Source organism: Caretta caretta, chromosome 1, assembly GCF_965140235.1.
Source record: "Caretta caretta isolate rCarCar2 chromosome 1, rCarCar1.hap1, whole genome shotgun sequence".
Taxonomy (NCBI): domain Eukaryota; kingdom Metazoa; phylum Chordata; order Testudines; family Cheloniidae; genus Caretta; species Caretta caretta.
Genome location: NC_134206.1, coordinates 105933387 through 105953494, shown reverse-complemented (window position 1 = coordinate 105953494; position 20108 = coordinate 105933387). Strand labels below are relative to the sequence as shown.

At 42.3% G+C, this 20108-nt stretch overlaps 1 protein-coding gene across 1 annotated transcript in view; it reads left to right on the top strand.

The window, feature by feature from the left end:
* The first annotated feature begins 7424 nt into the window (after nucleotides 1–7424).
* The window catches only part of EFNB2 (ephrin B2), a 51827-nt gene continuing 39143 nt past the window's right edge, over nucleotides 7425–20108 (top strand). Inside the window, exon 1 of the mRNA XM_048854792.2 lies at nucleotides 7425–8552. Within this exon, the coding sequence (XP_048710749.1) occupies nucleotides 8425–8552 (128 nt within the window). The 5' untranslated portion in view covers nucleotides 7425–8424. The remainder of the gene's footprint in view (nucleotides 8553–20108) is intronic.

Below are 20108 nucleotides of genomic sequence, written 5' to 3'. Positions count from 1 at the left end.
GTTTCCTGTCCTGTTCTGAATGCAAGAAACTAAATCTGCCCTAATGCAGATTTGCAGTTGTAATATTTTTTGTCTAGAAATGATAGCAACTGTGAGTCATTTCACACTTCATTAATTATTTTATTTTGTTAAATAATGGCACCAATACAATACATCAAATCTTGGTTGTCTTAGGTGTGCAGTATAAGTGGCTTTCTCAGATCGTAATTTTTAAGTCATCCTTCCTCCGACAGTTATTCCAGTCCAAAAAAAAAAAGAAAAAAGGTTTCACATCCTACTATATGCTACACTTGTGTATTTGTATTCTTCCTAGAAGCAGATCCTCAGCTGGTGTGTAATTGTCATAACTCCATTAACTTCAAATATTTCTGCTTACCAGCTAGCATTTTATAAGTTTTGTATAGGGAGAAATTCATGTGTGCTTAATTCCCCCTGCCTCCCAAAAAAAACTTCTGTCAGTTGTTTGTGATGACTTGGAGTTGTGAAGGGGAGAGTGGGAATAATCTTTTTATATTATATATATATATTTTTTCTCTTGCCACTAAAAGAATTGCAACCCTGAGGGCAATAGTGAAGACTCAAAGTTCTTCCACTGCTATTTGATGTTTGACATCCTGTCACAAGAAATGACCGAAGACTCCACCCCACTCCCTGATATTTGTACCTGTCGACAGTTACAAGTATTTGTTACATATACAAATTCCTTAACGCTTCAGGCAACGATTAAACTGATCAGATAGATAGTCTGTCAGTTTTCCCCCAAAGGATGGGTCATGGGAAGGTTGTAGATAGGTTGCCAGCATGGTTCAGAAGGGAGGCCGGGAAGGGGCTGGAGAGTGAACCAGCCCCATAACCCTCCTAGCGATAGTTTCTGTCCTTGTTTCCCCACTCTGCATTGCACCCGGGCATGTGGGGTTGCAGCACCACTCAGGTTTGGCCCACTCTGGCATGAGGGATGGGTGGCGAGGCCAAACCTGAGCAGTGCTGTAACCCCACACTCCAGGTTGCAATGAACTGGAGCTGTTAGTGCAGGATGAGAGGGGCAGGCTTACTCTTTACTTCCCAGGGTCTCCTAGCACTGGGTTGGGATTAGGGTGACACGGGTGAGGGTGCTGCTATAGGTGGTCAGTACCATCTCAGCAGGGCAAGTAAAAGACAGCAGCGCTGGTGAAAGAGGACAGTTGCTTATGGTTTTGTCCCTTCCCTCCCGCTCTGCCTCCCCCACCCTTCCTTAATTTGAACTCTGGGTGCCTTGCAAAAGAAGACCATGGAGTTGGTGGGTATGCTTAGTAAAAAGTTCAGGGAACTATTGCATTTGTTACGCTGAACCATGTTGAAGTCACAATTATGAGCTACAGCTCCCGTTGACTTTATTACTTTATTTTGGGGGGTTATTTCTCATATAGTGGAGAAGGGGTGCTGATTCTTCCCTGGTTTTTAAGCCACTTCAACCTTTGCTTTGAACATGTTTGCTTACTGAATATTTGATAGGAGTGGGACATCCTTGTGTCCACCTGCACAAAGGCAGTGTGCACCATACACTTTTCATCTAATGATAAAGATGGCCTTTGTCTCCGGTGCCTCTGCTTTTCAGGAAGTGTCTGTTGGATTTTTTTTAAGGAATAAATAGGGTGGAATAAACTAGAGCTGCTACCCTAGCCCTAGACGCAAACAACTTTTTCAAAATCAGAAGAGAGGCTCTTTTGCAGGGACAATAAACCACCCTTTAATCATACCACATTCATTAGTCTGATGAAAAGTGACCTGCTATGAAGTGGACTGAAGAGCTGCTGCCCCTGAAGCCTGCAGAGACAATTTGGCCTGTGAGCTGTCTAAGCAACAGACCAAAGCCCTAGGCACCCGCATAACAAAGGGAGTGTCACTACACCTCAAGGCATTTAATACTGGAATCAAAACCAGTAATGCTTTCTTCCTGAAAAAAAGGGAACACCACCCCCACCCATCTCCCATTTCTTCCCCCTCACATATGCACTTGCCCTAAATATTACCACCTGCTTTTTTCCCTATGCTATTTCACATGCTCTACTACTATCTTCACCAAGAATGTGGAAGCAGTTGTTTCTCACTAATAGAGGCTGTGCGCTCTCCAACAATCTCTCTGTGCCTGCCTGGCTACTCCTGCTTTTCAGGAAATGACTGTTGGATCTTTGGGGTTTTTTGGGTTTTTTTTTTTTTTTTTTTTTTTTAAAAACAGGCATAAAGAGAGAGGGTGGAATAAACTAGCACTGCTACCCTAGCCATCGATTCCAACAACTTTTTCAAAATCAGTGAGATTTCTTTCGCACTTACGATAAACTATCCTTTAACTTACCTCATGGGGGCTGCTGCTTTTGGTCCCCCCTTACACAAATGATCTTTTAACCATTTAAAAGCACTGAGGGAGGTGTGGACTGTAGCACGGTCACTATGCCATGCACTGTCCTTTGTCCCTTTGGAGCAGGAAAACAATTGCCTGTCTCTGGTGAGGGCCTAATCTTGCACTATTGGGACTCCCTGGGAGTTTGGCCACTCTCTTTAATGGGAACAGGATGGGGCCCTTACAGCGCAGTGGAGAAGTTCAAACCAAATAGGAAACATACACTCCAATTTGTATGCTCTGGCAATTCTTTTAGAAATAACAGTGGAGGCTGTATTTATCCATGACAGGGAGGGCAAGGAAGAGGGGAAAGTGCCCGGCCCTGAGATTCTGCAGCTACAGAAACTGGAGTTGCTTTTCTCACAACTTTCTAGGCCTGTGTGTGTGTATATTTTCATGTTTGTATCACCCAACCAAAGACAGTCTGTTGGGTTTGTTTTTCCTTCATATGTTTGTGTGGTGGTAATTGAGGGCTTAGTTTTCATGGTAGCGGAGAGAAGAGAGCAGAACCTCTTTTTAATATCGCCATAGTGGATATCCAAATGACTCCTATCTGCCTGGAACAACCAAAGGTTATACTGGCTCAGTGATCGGTTCTGTGTGAGTAGACATACAACCTTTTAAAAGGCCACTGAAACAGATTATCTTTGCTCCCTGGTTCTTTCCCCTGCCCCCACCTGGAGACTTCAGAGAAGAATTATTTATGTTTGGGGTTTGTTTGTTTTTAATTTCCTTTGGGGGTCAGTACCTGAGCTAAGAAGAGTCGGTATAAAAATAATTCAAACACAGAGCCAAAAAGCATGGGCCAAACTGCACACTGCCATGTTTTACAGCGTGCATTCTGTCAGTGGTGGCATTTAGGAGGAGAGGAGCGTTTTCTGAAAAAGCATAGAGAACCAAAATTGCTCTGTTACAAAACAGAGGCAGGGAAAGGGCAGATTAATTTAATAGTTCAAGTCTATATTCACTGTGTCAGAGACATGGAAAATACATCTTGTTAAATTTTGAGTGATGGTAGTGGTCAGAGTTTTAGGATCTCCTTCAAGTGCCCAACTCAGCTGGCCCTACACAAACAATAAATAATCTGTTTAAAAGCAGTAAGCATCAATTGTCCATCATTTGTCTATCACTATTAAATGTAGTATTCATTGTGGCTATTGAGGTCTATCTTTGGCTAATTTTCAGGTAATGACCAATGCGGGTGGCGGTTTGCACTTAAAAATATTTTGATCCCCCCCCTTAACTTGATGTTTCAAAGGGATTAATGAATTGGGGGCCGATCCTGCTTCTATTTCCCTAAATGAGTTTTGTTAAAAGTTGCAGTGAGGATAGAATGAGAGCCAATATTTGTGTAATAACCAGGATCTGGAAAAAAAAAACAACCGAATTATTCCGAGACAAATCTCTGGTTTCTGCTCTGGGGTTGGAATGAAAGCGGGAAATAAAGATTTCCAGAGAGGCAAATCCCATCGTTCTATTTTTGTTTGATTTTTACACAAGCTAGACACATGTAGCAGTTTCTCTTCATTGTATCATTTTCTGCACCAACTAATGGAGCCGATCCTCTCCTCCTTTGCTCACGCAAACCTCCCCCACCCACACCGAAAACGGGGACTAGGTCTATGCTGGACACTCAGGATCGTGCCCCCAAACCATATCACAAGTATCCGCGGGAGATCGAGCCTTGGTCTCCAGAATTTAGAGAGTGGGGAAACTATGTTTTCGATGACATGCGAAGCCCTGGATATTTATCCCGGTCACAAACTTCCTGATCTTTTGATTTATTAGAAAAAGCTTCGTTAAAGTAGCGATTCCTGTGCCTAAGAAAGCGATTGATAGCCCAAGTTTTGCAGCCTTCACAAAATCTCACGTTTCCTTTGCGATTTCTGGTTTGTAGGGAGGCAAACCAGAAAAGGTAGGGCCCGATCCCGCAAGTGTTGAGTTCCACGGGAGTAAACAGCGTTGAGCAACTAGGGGACTGGAGCTGGGGGAACAGGCTGTGGGACAGCTCGGAAGGTTTCCTGCCCTGTTACAAAACACACTGCGGCCACTGTAACTTTGGTCCCACCCGGCTTTGTCACCCGCTCGCCCTGAATTTCCCTTCTGGGCAATGTAGCCTCTCAGACTTGGAAAATTACGCCTCGCTGCTGAAAGGAAAATAACGCTATTGACAAACCATTTTAAATCGCCAGTAGAGAAGAAATCAACAAAGTTATTGGTGATACTTTTAAAAATGACGAATGAATAAAGACATCATCCAGCGCATTACTTTTTTGTACGTCAAATTATTGCTGTACACGTTGTTTCATAAAAATATTGTAAGTGAGCATCATGCCATGCTTAGTTATACAAAGGCGGGTTTGTCTGTCTTTTTTTTTTTTTAATAAGAAATGTTTTGTTGTTGTTTTGAAGACTACATAAAACAATTTTATTTATTGCGTAGAAACAAGATTAACCTCTGGGGACCCCAAATATAATGTGTTGCAAGTTGTATTTTTAGCTGCTGAGGGATATTTTCAGACAATGCCGAGCTCTTCATTTCCTCCGGTTTACTTAAAACAAGGATACAGAGAGTTAGAGGTCACCGTTTACTCACAGCTTTTACAGACCACCACTCCCTAACCTTTTGTTTCAAACCAAACAAAAGTAGAAACGTAACAAAATAGAGAGTTTGATCTACTTTACACTTCTCTGTTGCTAGAAGCATTGATCAAACTCATTGTTTATATTGGCTCACGAAGGGATACAAATCACACAATTTCTTAAAAAAATAAATAAATGAAACACTCCCCCCCACCCCCCCGACACATACCCCGACTGACAACGGTTGCTCTTTGGTTGATGCCCCTCGATCTGAGTAATACACAAACTCTGTCTCCCACTTGTGTGTTAGGAATCGGTTCCCATCCTGGGACTTGGATCCTTTTCTACCTAATTGCTGCGCCGAATCTGCAATTCTGACAACATTGCAGGTTAAATTTAATTAATAGCGTACTTAAGATATATTGGATGTTTTGTGTGAAAGACAAACTGATTTTCCCTCTTCCTTGAGTTGTCGATTTCATTAGAGAACTACCATATGCAATTCACACAACCCACGAGGCTTCAAAAGCGCCTTTAACCTCCTTCTCCTTCTCCTTGCGTTGTTAACGGCTTAAGTGATCTGTGCCAGACATGTTTGTGAAGCCTAAATCACAAATTTGGTAAAAAGTGGAATTGTAGCCACTTTGTCCAAAAGGAATAAAGGAATCAAATTAAAATGGCAGCTGGTTTTCCTGATAAGATCTTTTTCCTATTTCAGTACAAACAGAATGAACTCTTCTGATTTTTAAAAAATATTTTCTTGTGGAATAAAATTAGTCAGAATTGGCTTGTTCACCTATTTTCTGTATGTCATTTAATTCAACGGTGGGGGAAATGTTTATGTTTCAAGAGAGGAAAAGAACAGTGTAGTTCACAGGGGATCTGACTTTTATTTACTTTGTCAATTTTGGGGGATACAACTCCTATTTCAAGAGATTTAGCAACCAACATAATTTTAAAAAACGGTGTATGACTTACTTATAATTATTATTTAGTCTTGGGATCACCATCATTCTGAACTGCTAGTCCTCCGCCAAACCTCCACTCCAAAAATCATTCCTAACAGATGCGCCGCATAAGTATTGTTATATTCGGGAGAGAAACAGATGTAGATTTTAGGGAGAAAAGGAAAGGAGTCACAGGAAGGGGATTAGACCCGTGTGGACTCCTTTTGCTTCATAGTGAAGCCGTGACCAAATGGCCGCTAGTGGGCGCTGTGGCTCTGTGGAAATGTACAAGGGCGTCTGAGACCTACACGTTCGGATCTCTCTCCAGGGCCGCGAGGAATGATCAGAGTGCAAACGCTCGTTCTTGAAGGCTTCCCCAGCCACCTACTCAGTTTTTACTTTTTGTGCCTCTTTCCACTTTCGATCGGATTTGTTCTTTTTGAGCCCTGTGTAAAAGAACCTTTGGGAGAGTCTGACCCCCAAGGAGACAGCTAGTGTTGACTCTAATTTGGCATTTCTTGCCTCGTTGCAAAAAGTTGCCCGGTGCTGTTGAGATTCTCAGGATCTGGAGAGGAGTATTGACCGAACAACCCTCATCATTACAAATATGTAGACGTGAAGAAAGTGGCACTGAGTGACAGACAGGGAAGGGCGAGAAAATTCACACCCGAGTTGAGAGTCTCTAATTATCTGTTGCAAATTCAGGCTCCACATCTCTTTGAAGTGGCTTTGCATTTCCAAATCCTGTTTATTTAGGACTGTCCGTGGCTAATTGTTTTGTAACAAAATAAACTTTGAAAACTGTAATTAAGAGACCCCGTGGGAAATGCTGACAGCCAGGATCAACGTGACAGGATGGAGAGAAAAATACTGACTGAAAATACAAACATGTGGGGGTAAAGGCCCGGGAGGACGGAGAGCTATATCTCATTATTTCTATTATTAAATTATACAGTATATGTGGCTTCATATGATAAACTTGACGTGAAGTTACATAATAGCGATTCTCCCAGTGAAACGTAATTAAAGTCAGGAAGCACGACCTGCAAATGGGGAAATATAATTACTTCGCAAATAATAAGGTTGGATGCAGAGAGGGATAAATTTCACTCTGATCCTTTTTATCCCATGCATAACGTTGCCAGTACCTCGCAGCCATAAACATTGCTTGAGCCTTTATGACAAGACGTGTAAAAGTTTTTTTTTTTAATTGTTCTAGTTAATACTGTAATCGGGTGGAAAAGTGTTAAACGGTGGTTGGAGTCTCATCCTGCATTGTATTATTCTGATCATGAACATAGCGATGGTGTTTTTTAAAATTATTGTTCATGTTATTAACAGTAAGATTATATTATAGTGTTTTAAGAGATCACCTGTCACACACAAGGCCCACCCGAAGACAGAACGTCGAGGGCTGAGGTGTGTAAGTGACACACGCGACATCCAACCAGAGCCTCCGCTCCTCCAGCAGCCCTATGAGCGCGGGCTGAAGGGGAGGATGGGCTGAGTTTATATTGCTATGGCAGCACGCTAGGAGCGGTTCAGTGAAGACTCCAAGCGGCGGCCGCAGCGGCGACTTGGAGCCTGAAGGAGCAGGGGAGGGAAAGGCTGCAGCTCGTCCGGCTCTTTCTCTCCCTGCCTCTCTCTGTCTCACACACGCACAAGCCACCTACTCAGCAGCAGCAACCTGGGCACTCCAAGCCAAGGGGCTCCTGCCTCTTTCTCTGGGTCTGCCCGCTCGCCACCCAGCGCTGGGCACGTACTGCAGCTCTCGAGTGGAAGAAGCAAGAAGAGGGGAGATTTTGACGCTAGGAGTCCGAGTCGTCCCTCCCCCCCCCCCCCCCGCATCTCTGCACACAGCGGGGACAGCACCCCCGCGCCGGGAGTGGCCATGGAACCCCGCGGATGCGCCTTCCAGGGGCCCCGGGAGCTGCTACTCGAAGTGGATTTATAGAGCGAAGCTTCCCTTCGCCGTCCCCGCACAGCCCGGGCCGGTGGCCGCACGGATTGCACGCGGCGGGGACCAGGGAGCGCAAGCAGAGACCCAGGGGGATCCTCCTGGCGGAGGCCGGGTCCCTTCTCCCCTTTAATCGCCCCCATCTCCAGTTCTGCTCGGTTTTTATTTTACGCGATCCCCAGGCGCCGTGGCCGTGGATGGCGCACTGGATCCAAAGCGGAGTTGGCAGTTTGAGTGGCGTCTTGCAAGGCAGCCGGGAGCCCCCGAAGAGCAGGGAGGACTGAGGCGTTTGCATTGGTGGTGGCGTTGTTACTTCGGAGGTGGCTGGATTCTTATCTCGCAGGAGAATTTCCGACATGCCTGGGGCACAAATGACTCAGTAACGCTGCTTGCAGTTCTCACCAAGTGCTTCGTCGCTCGTCTTGGTGTTGGTTTGTTTCTGGTCAGTCTGTCTTGTTGGGGGGGTAGCGAGCGTCCACCCGCCCCCGCTGACCAGGTACGGGGAGTCGCACGGAGGAGTTGGAGAGGTTTTGGCAAGGGACTTGGAGCCGCTGTCGACCATGGCTGTGCGGAGGGGCGACTCCTCCCTTTGGAAGTACTGCTGGGGAGTTTTGATGGTTTTATGCAGAACTGCAATGGCCAGATCGATAGTTTTAGACCCGATATATTGGAATTCCTCCAACCCCAAGTAAGTTTGCCTCATTCTGCTTCATCCCTCCCCGCTACCCCTCCCCCTCCCTCGGGATCTGATTTAGTTTTAATGGCACAGCCAGCCAGCGAGGCCGACGTGGGTCCGTGGAGAGCGCTGCGCTCCCAGCTCTCAGGGGGCTGAGCTCCCGGCGGCGCCTGCTCTCACCCCCAGGGCCTGGTGCTGCCCCTGGGGTACTGGCTGTGATTAACCGGGCACCACATGCGGAGCACAGTCCGGGCAGGGCACGGGCAGCGGGATCCTTGCACTCCTCCTTACCCACCTTCCGTGGCTCCCTGGGCGCCGAGGCGATCCCGCGCCTTGCTCCCTCCCTGCGCTCAGGGCGCTCTCCGGGTTAGAAACTCTCCGACGCCCCAGTGCACTTCAGGATCTTGCCGCCCATTCAATACCCCGAAGACACCGCGGGGTGGTGGTGGGTTGGATTTGTGCAGCAAGTCTGTCTCACCGGGGAAGGTATCACGGTAGACCTTGTCTGGCTTCTGTTTCTCTGCAGGACAAATATAGACACTGCCATTGGGCCAGCTCCCGCAGTGCCTGGCCGGGGGGCCGCTCCCAGGGAGAGGCAATGCTTTATGACTTGGAAGTCAGTGGGCGTTTTGCCTGAGCAAGAAGTCCAAGGATCCTGCCAGGGCTCTGGGGCAAGAGGAGATATGGGTGACAGAAGAGTAAGGGCGGATCCCTAGAATGAAGGCTATTGCTGTTCCTGGGAGTTTTGCCGTTGACTTTAATGGGGCCAGCAGACTTCCCCTTTAGACTGCATACTCGATGGGGACAGGGGCCATGGCTTCAGATGAGTTTGCAGTTGCACAGCGCCTAACGCCAAATCTGACTGGGCCCCCTGAGGGCTACAGGAATTGTAAGAATGATTGGATTCCTGCTGGGCGCTATTCTCCCAGCAGTGGGAGAGGGCACGACTGAGTACAGAGCCTCTGGGCAGATGAGCCTTATCATACTGATCCCCAGCAGGGCCAGATCCAGCGGGGCTCGTTGCCAACTCTTGTAGCTCCTCACCTCCAGCAAAGCAGGGAGTGCAGATTCGTCCCACTTCCCCTTGAGCAGCGCTACTTTATGCACTCTGGGAACTACTGCTCAACTTCTCCATGTGACAGGTTTCAGAGTAACAGCCGTGTTAGTCTGTATTCGCAAAAAGAAAAGGAGGACTTGTGGCACCTTAGAGACTAACCAATTTATTTGAGCATAAGCTTTCGTGTGCTACAGCTCACTTCATCGGATGAAGTGAGCTGTAGCACACGAAAGCTTATGCTCAAATAAATTGGTTAGTCTCTAAGGTGCCACAAGTACTCCTTTTCTTTCTCCATGTGGAGATGCAGGGCCAGATTCAGCCGGTTGCCTTCAGTGAAGTTGCACTGGCTGACAGCAGGGCTAAATTTGGCCAGTGGACTTGGTGATAGCAAGGCACATGCTTGTGAGTAATGTACTGACTATTGTCCATCAGAGAGCATTTTCATGTCCCTAGTCAGAGCAGGCAGAAAGTATATGTGTTCCAAGATTTAATTATTAAGGCACATTCTTAAAATATAGTCCTGTTCTTTGAAAGTCTCTTGCTTAGGTGTATAGAGATTGTTACTTTTGGAAATAGGGATGTTATTTGCATAAGAAATCCTGGTGAAGAGAAAGCTAGGCAATGATGCAAAGAGAGCCTTTCTTGCTTTAAAACGTGTATTGTTCCAACCTGTTTTATTTATGGCACTGATGCATTTATCTGAAGTTGGCTTTGATAAACTTTGAAACCCGTCAAAAGTTTTGTGATATGGAAAGATTTTCTTTAACACAGTTTGAACTCCCCTCTCACAGTATTATCAGGAAGGATAGTTTGATAATGAGTTTAGAAAGTTTTATGCCAAAAATATTATTTAATGTATAATTTTAATTAAATGTGTTTTAAAAACAAACCAGACACATAGAAGATCATTAATGTAAATTTCAGCATACTCACTTTGTGTATTAACTGAATTCAGGATTTCCCATTTACTCCATTTAGTGAATATCTGTAAAAGTGCCCTTAGATGAACAAGACATATTGGAAAGTGCACAGAGAAGAAGAGGGGAGTATTTCCTGAATCAGGGAACTAACTGTGTATTGGTAGCAAAACCCAGAGTCTGACTCAAATGACACAAGTTTGGATTAGATCTGGGAGCTGAAAATATTTATTAAGAAATCACATCCTAACTTCAACATTTATCTTCCACTGCTTTTAGAAGATAATTTATTATACTGTAGATGTCTCCTGACTTTTTTCAAGAATGTAAAGATTTATGAGTGTGTTAAGGTCCTTTGTAAAGTTTTTACAGGAAAATTTAAAAGGACAACGTAGTTTTTCATTAAAATGTGGAAAATGATTATCATGAACTGAAACATTTCAAATGCTGTTTTTTTCTAGTTTTACATGACAAATGATCACATATACTATATGAGATGAAAAGCCAGTTAACAGAGCCACAGTTTAAACTAGATCTATGGACCTGCATTTATATGATCCTATCTAGTTAAATCCTTTCTCTGACCTAGAAAAGATTAAACACCAAATCTGTGAATAAGACAACAAGACACTTTTAAAATGCCATCAGAATTCCTGAAATAACAGACTGGTGGCAAGACCAGGTTGCATTGCATTAGCAGGCCTGCAGTGACTGTGGAGAGAGATTTAGTACAATGGCAGCAGAACCAGAGCACCCCCCACCCTAGCCCCCCTCTCCCTGTTCACAGTCCAGTGATCAGTTTGTTCCTGTAGAGGTCACTCTTCCAAAACAGAACAGTCTGTGCACCGGACCTTCCTCCCTGCCATTCTTCCTGTCCTGGCCTACCTTCACTTTTTTGCTTACACTGAGAGCTTGCATTAGATATTTTCATTTCATTGATGCCTAAATAACCAAATTTAATCCCTGCTATAGTACAAGGTTCAATGCCTGTCATAGCAAATACAAATAAAGTTTCAATTTTGCTAATTCTAAAAGGTATTTGATTTCAAAAAGGTTTGAACATTATTAATGGCAGTTCTAATGATGCTACCTAATTACTTTTTCAACTTAAATTTACGCTTAAAAAAAATAGGTTCTGCCCGTTGATGTAATTGAGTTTTCTTGAGTGATTCATTGAAGTTTAATCACCACAGTGAAGAAGTACACTATTAAAATTAGTCTTTTTCAGTGGCTGGGCCTAGTGATTTATAGGGTACTTGGAGGCCTGTAGTTTGAGGAAGCTTACAAATGCATTAGCGATATTGCTGTTGGTGTGATTGCTCCACTTTTCAGGAGCAGGATTTCTTTCTAATTCTTGTCACAATGGTTTGCCTGAAGGGTACTGAATAATTTCTCCATAGAAAAGGTCGTTCTTTCACAGGATCCAAGCTCAACACTATGTTGAGAAATTAGAAAATTTCCTTCTGCTGCTGCCAGGAGGATCTGAGGACGGTGCAATATTGAAGATGCTTTCTATGTCTGTAATAAATAATTACCAGCTTTGGTGTTACAGCTAATTTATTTATGGAAGTTGCATGTATATTTCTGTTGAAAGTTTCAGTACATAAATCTTCTGTACAGGGCAGCAATTAAATACAATGGGAATATATTAGTCAGTTTAATATAGAGGATGGAATAATAAATGTAGGCTGAGGGGAGCATACACTAAATTTGTTTTGTGTTTAGTTTTAGAGGATATAATTTTTAGCAGGTGATTGGGACAGAGATCTCATGGTAGTCCTTTGAACATAAGATCAAGGCCTCCTCCCCCATTACAGTTCTCTCTTTAGAGATCCACTTTCATTGCCTTGACTAAATCTTCAAATGTAATTAAAAAAAACATAGTAAAAGGGAAGGAATAATCTATTGTCTATGACATTACATTTTTGGGGGAAATGCTTCAACTAGGTGTCATCGAAGTGACATTTGTAGACTCTCAGACGTTAAGCCATGATCTTTAGAATATAAGGACAAATGATTATGAAAACATAACTCCTGTTATTTGACACTTTTCAATCAGGGAATATTTTCCCCATGTACCTAGAGATATCTTCCCCATATACCATGTTTCCACCTAGAGAAATGAGATACATAGATTGCGTGTATTACTTCAGTTTTATCTCACAGTGCACAACACTGCCTTTGGACTACATCGCAGAATGTAGTTTTTTGGATTTTAGTCAAACATTAGAGAGATCCACTTATCAAGAACAGTGTTTCTGGTGTCTGAGGCTACTGCTGTATGCGGTAGGCCTGTTAACAAAGCATTTTTCTTTTATAACACAATGAAACCTCTCCGTAAAAAGCTGTATTTTTGATACTGATTGTCTTAAGGAAAACAAATGATAGCTAAATAATATCTGTGATAACATGATATATGTGGAATCTGCCACAATTAGCGTTTGAATAAATACCAATGTGTCAGAGATTGATAAAATAAACTACAATTGATGGTCCTGTTTAAACAGTCTAGTCAAGAGCATATAAACCAGTCTGCCTCTCATTGTATCTGAAATTCTTATTTTTGTAGGTAAACAAATGCACATTCACTACTGATTGAATAGCCCCTTGAACTATGGTCTGCAGTTTGCATTTGGGTTAATCTTGTCGGTTTTAATATAGAGAGAAAAAAGGACAAAGCACCAGGGGTGGAATTGTTAGTGCTTTCACATCCACATTCCTCACATTTTGTCAGGATGATAAACTGTAGGTAATGGACAGTCCTTGTTTCACAGGACAACTGAGCCAACCGAAGCACAAAGAGCTTGCTAAAACGATCTCACAACATGTTTGGTCTCCTCTTTCTAGACAAGAATTTATTTGGGAATCCTGTGCCATGGGACTGCGCTCTTTAACCTTAACAATTACAGCTTCAAGCTGAAGAAACAGGAGCTGAAGGTTAAAATGATTTAAACACATGCTTCTAAATCTTACCCAAAACATAGCTGTTGTCACTTGGCATGCTAGTGCAGAGAACTCTGAACAGTGTCCTCTGTCCCATTAGATATTTCGGACACCTAGGGCCAACTCTTAGCTCAGGTGAATTAGCAACATAAACCTCGAACAACCCGAAGACTGAATTTTTGACTCAGTGATTTTTGGCAGCCCTTTGTATACAGGATCAGTATATAAATTATTATATTATTTATAATAATTATCTTAAAGCCTCTTATCTGTAAACCTTACTAAGGCAAAGCACTTTGGTTAGTACAGTAATTGTCTTTAGATAGGCAGTGACTGAAAGTCAAACTGAAATCATTACATTTTTTTCACCCTTTTTTTCTCCCATATTTTATTGTAATGAGCTCACATTACTTTAGTATGGCACTTAGGGTATATCTCATGCTCACAAAACATTCCTGTAATGGGAAATTGCTTGAAATACCAAGGTGACTACAGGGAGTATTGGCAAAAATAGGCCATTCGGGTACCTGCATAGCAGCCATAATCAACTTTTTTTAGGGATCTAGTCTTAATGTATCATGCAGCCTTACTACTCAAAATTGCTTATTGCAAATGAGAAGCAATCTTTCTGAGAAAAATAGTGATTAAAATGTTATTCATGTGTATCTAATCTCTGCCTTCTCTGGCTCCTGACATAAAGAAACCTGTTTTTCAGGTCATTTATCATACATCTACATATATTTGCTTATGAGATCACCCTTTGTGCGATATTGTGGAGCCTTAAGTAGGAGTGTTCCACTGTCTAAAATATTTTAATTAAAATACGCAGGTCCACAGAACTATAAACTTCTAGCCAAGACTTAAGTCTTTGGGTGATTTAAAAAAATATAAAAATTATTTTGGTATATGAAAAGCAAAGGAAGGGAGGATGGCAAATGGACAGTGTTAGAACAGCTTGGAAAAACTCCTGTGGCTTCATTGTCTCTTTAAAGCCAGAGAATACAAAGACATACGCAATTCAGCCCTTCTCCCATGATGGAAAATGTAAACCGTTGACACGGCTCCCATGTTTAACTTGTTTAATTCTCATTTTAAATTCAGTACTATACCAGCCGTGTGAACTCTGAAGATTTCTTTAGTAATCCATTTTGTAGTTCCGAATCAAAAACAAAGTGAAAAGGTCTGACACAATTTGCTTTTATTTTTAGGCAAATCAACCCTGGTCATAGTTAATAAGGGGATTACAACTCAGACTAGGTCTTTACAGATGTAATGTAAATCAAGGGCAGAGTATAAAGAAACTGATCCCTTTTGATTGAAGTATGGTAAAAAGGCATAGAGAAACTAGCAGCAGTAATCTGATTGTATGGCAATAAAACCACCATTTTCTGTCTTTCAGATAAAAATAATGTGGTAAATCCATGCAGTTCATAAGATGTAAAAGCAGATAAAGGGTGATGCCATGGCAACATATAGATTAGCTTGATGTTAGAAATGACACGTCTCTGAAAGGGGTGTTAGAAACTAAGGGACTTGCTCCGGGCTGTAAGGTATTATGTGAGAACTGCACAAAACTTGGAGGCCAGGATTAGAAAGTATGAAAGGCCTACTTGTGGCTTGGGATGGTTAAAGCAGTAAAGAAAAGCTGCTCAGTTCTTGCTCATTGGTAGTGTATAATATGGTAAAGGTAGATTTCATTTACTGCTTTTTATTAAGATTTGGACTGATTAAAACTTCAGATCACTGCAATTGTTAGGATGTGGAAGATTTTCCTTTTTAACTCCTGGTCTAGCAGCCGCAGCCATTCTGTAGGATTAGCAGCACTTTGAGTTTGTTTCCTTAATCTATTTGGGCTTCAGGCAGCGACCTGCTGGCAAGGAATAGAGAGCAGAGGGGATAGGTAAGACTGGGGTTATCTGAAAAGAAAACAGAGACCTTTTGATTTCAGCCATCTTTCAGACTGTGGTCTCAATCTCACACTGCATGGGAGAAGCAAAGGTAAACATTCCACATTGTCCTTTTCCCTTAGCGAGATGATTCTTGTACAATTTTTGTGTTTCCCACCCTGCAAACATATAAGAGAAAAAAATCCAACTTTAATTCAAATTAGCTAATAAAGCTGCTGATAGCCAAGTTGATATGGCTTAGTCCAGGTGGTATTTACTCCTGAAAGGCAATCTGAAATCCACAGTTGAATGAGATAAGCCCCCTGCAATTTAAAATCATTGGGTTAAATTCTCTGTTGGCCTAACTCTATTGACTGCAGTGGAGGTAGGACAGCAAAGAATTTGGCTCTTTGTGTTGTCATTTATTTTAAGTGCTATTTATCTGTAAAAGTAAGAAAAGATTTTGCTTGTTGCTGCTACACTGATCCTTCATTGCCTCTTGTCCCAAACAGCCTTGTAAATAGCGTAAGACTTTTGTTTTTGCATTGTGTTTACCATTATAAACATCTGAAAAACAGAAAAAGGCCATAGACCGGCGTGTTAGGTTATTTGTTGTGCTGCAAACTACAGGTGCAGTCCAGAAAGGAATATTTGCTTTATTGCCTGTTCATTTGTGTGCAAGGGGAAAAAAGCAGGAGTCTAGACACAGAAAAAAACCTCTGATACCATAACTATTGTCTCTTTTGATTAAGTGGGCCTTGTGTGAGTTTGAGAAAATGGAACTCAGTTCTGTTTGCTGACAGTGGCTTTGTCACTTTCTAGGTTTCTGCACTTTCTGTGATACGGGGAATTCTGAAAATTGTATTTTCAAATTTGCAGTTTGTGTCCTAGCTGATAGGCGTAACAAATTTCCGACAGAAAACCAGAGTCCAAAACCAAAATCGACATGCTGCTGAAGCTAACGTGGTTTAACAAGTATTTATATTTATATGCACATACACCACCACATAGAGGGGGACTGAGCAGATTTGTGTAATATATGGAATCTGAAGCACTCAAAACATTTCTTCGGTTCCAGTTTAACCTTAAGAAATCTCTATAAAAAGATCCATTTCATTTGCTGAAATTCTGCAAAGTACGGGGGGCACCCTCCTCTAATTTACAGGCTGGTCACATCCAAGCACCTTGCATTCTGCATTTGACAATGATTGCTAATGGGCCATTCAACTAAAGTATTTGCTTGTTAACAGGGAACAGAGCATGATAAATGTCCAGCAAGCTTGCGGCCTCCTTCAGCTTTTGAAATGCAGACTGGTGCATATTTATGGCAGGCAAATGACAAAAGAGGAAGCTGAATTACCCTGGCCTTATGCTTTCTGTTAGAACAAGGGTTAAAGTGATTAAAGAAATAATGCAAAAACCGATGTCCTTTGTTTGCTAACCATTATCCAACATTTAGCTTTCGAACCTACCTGTCATGTCACATTTCAGAAATGTACTAGATAATGCTGTGTACATTTGGCGAGGCATAGGAAAGAGTAGGTGATCATTTATGTAATGTTTCCCATGCAGCAAAAGTCAGGTATGCCTATTTATGTTGTTCCTGTTGAGAATAATCAGCAGGCCCTATTCTCTTAAAATACTCTTCACTTGTATACATTAATTTAAAGATGTTCTTACAGACATCTGCAAGTAGTCCTGCAAAGAGGACCTTGCAGTTGGTGATTGTGTTCTCTGATTCCAAAAGAAAATAAATAGTAGGAGAAACTCCTAAGAAAGAAAACAAGCCCCATTGCCCTCATCCTATTTCTCTAAACAAACTATGAAAACAAATTGGCAGTATAAGAGCACTGTTTGGTTTGTTATCTCCATTCTCCAGGACATGACTAGGTAGATTTTCAAAATGGAGAGTGTAAGGTATGTGTACAAATTCTGTGAATGGATAGAGGACTACCAGCACCATTTAGAATGCATGGAACTGTATTCCAGTACCACAGCCTTTGCATATTAATTCTGTCTCAAGAAGAGCCTGCTCCATCTCCCACTGAAGTCAATGGCAAAATACCGTTTGATTCCAGTCATTCAGGATCAGGCCCCCAAATACTTCACTGTATTCAATGTCTTTAACTAAATCTATGACTAAAAGACTTGATGAGAGAGTCTTGGGCCAAAATTCTCAAAAATGGGCAATTAAAGTTAGGCTTCTATATTTATATTTAGGTTCCTAGATACGTGATGTTATTTTCAAATTTAGGTATTCATTTAGGCAAATCTTGACCTTGTCTATTTTATTACTTCGTTTTCAAGAAGACAGACATGTTTAAGGCCCCAGTCCAGCTCCGAATAAAGTTAAATGGAAAGACTCCCAGTTACTTCAATGGGAGATAGATGGGGTTTTAAGGGAGCAACCTTCTGCTATATAGCACCTTTTTTTATATTTTAGGATTTCAAGGTTGTTTTCTTTCAGTTTATCTGAATCACAGTACAGGTTTTTATTTTCTAGCAGTGTTGAAAGTATGTAGTTTTATTTGGCATAAGAGAACATTCTCTTTTTTTTCTATCAGTTGCGTTATTCGTAGGACTCTGCGTTGATGTTGTCATTATATGTATTTTAGATATAAGTGAGAAGCGAAGGACCTCTGTCTTTCTTTTTTTGGCAACCCTGAGGAGCCAACACCCAGTGTTTCATTGCAGTATCAGCATGATAATTATAATGCAGCTGATTTAAACTTTGATGTAATAGTCTAGGCTTTCTTCTGGTTTTAAACACAGTTCCCCAGCCAAGAATGATTTACGGAGACTGATAGGAGATTGTATTGCTAGGTAAATCATTCCTGGTGCATGACATATACATATCATTGTAGAATTTTTTAATCTATAGAAATTTCAAAATGGTGCATGTCTAAAGACTAAATTTACATTTCCCAGATCTTTGTTCACCAGGACCAGACCTTTGCACATATTAAAGGATAACCAAAATATACATATTGCAAAATAAAGTGATGGCCTGTGCTATGCAGGAGGCTAGGCTCACAGTGACCCCTTTTAGCCTTGTAAGCTATCACTTTACAAATTATTTCTTAATGTTTTATTGTGTCTTTGTTAGAAGATTTCTGTTTACTATATTATTAGATACCCTTTGAAAAGAGCAGGGGGGCAAGATTGGCAATGGGTAGTGGGCTGGATTAAGGGAAAGTATGTGTTAAAGCTAATGAGAAAGTATGACTTAAAAAAAAATAAAAGAAAATAAAAGTCAAGTCACAATCGAATGCCATATTATTTTGGATTTGGGAATTCTGCCAGATTCCAGCCTGTCAGAGCTGAGAAGACTCAAATCAAGTCCAAGCCTATTTCTACAGCAGACTGGAATCCTGGCTTCTTGCCTGTGGGTCATTCAGTAAGACCCATTTGGCTTTTGATGTTCTGCAAGTTTGAAGCAGGTTGCTTAAGGAACCTATGCAGGGAATACTGGTGAATCCATACATAGCTGCAGTTTTGACGCCCAAGTGGTGCGTCATTTTGCATTTCCATTTTCACTGGTGGTTGCCATCTGTTTTCTTATTGCCTGAACAGCAGTTGGTTTCTATACCTGACTGGATAAAAGTGCAAATTTGGAGTTAGGAACATCGTGATTCCTTTTGGTGCTCGACAGTCACATTGCATTCACTGTCCACACTTCAGTTGCTTTCTTTATGTTTAATTAATTTCAGTTTAGTTCAGGAGCAGCCTGCTTTAATCACTGTGCAATGTTTAACCTTTGGGGTTTTTTCAAGGTAATTCCAGACTGTATAGGTTAGTTGAGCAGGGAAAATCATGTTGGCAGCCAAGATTGCTAGGCATGTTTGTAAAGACATGAATTTTTTGTGGAGTCTGTATCTCTGTGAATTTACAGAAATCAGTCTGATTCCAGTGATTTTTCATGAAAGATAAAGGCTAAATCCTGCACAACTTACTCACATGCATAGTCCATTGAATTCAGTGGGTCTGTGTGCAAGGGTAGAGCAAGCAGGATTTGTCCCTAAGTATGTATGTTCTGAGAGACCCTGATTCAGGAAAGCATCCCTCTTCAACAGAAATCTTAACCATGTTTTTAACTGCTGTGCTAACGAGGGAGGGATTTAGGCATGTATTTATGTGCTTTCCTGAATTCAAACTAGAGTGAGAAGGCTTTTGATAATAAAAAATATAAATTTCTTATTAGATTTTAGTGTTGTAAAATCCTTTATGTTAGCAATGGTCCTGAATCAAACCCCAAGGCCTTCTATGCACTGTGGAATAGCCCCAATTCACCTATTGGTGGCAAGTAATTGATGTAGCTCAGTGGTCCCCAAACTGTGGGGTGCATGGAGGAACATTTGGGGGCAGGGAGGGGCACAGCGGGACCCATGCCAGCCCCCAAGGAGGGCGGGGTGGGAGTGCCACCCATCCCTGCTCTGCCCCAGCTTCACTCTGGCCCAGCCTCAGCTGCAGATCGGCTGCTGGCCACAGATCTGTTCCCGGCTGTGTCCCCTGCCTCGGCTCCCGGCCCCTAGCCTCTGCTTTTGTCCACAGCTCTTGGCCTCGGTATCAACTGCTGGCACTGGCCCTGGCTCTGCTCCTGGCCGCAGCTCCACTCCAGCCCCACTCCTGGCTGCGGCTCCCGACCGTGGTTCGTGGGCGGGGAGGATGCAGACAGGTTCCATTATGGGTAAGGGAGGAGGCATGATGGAAAAAGTTTGGCTACCAGTGCAGATTCCTAATATAGGTAAGGACAAGTCGAGGGGGG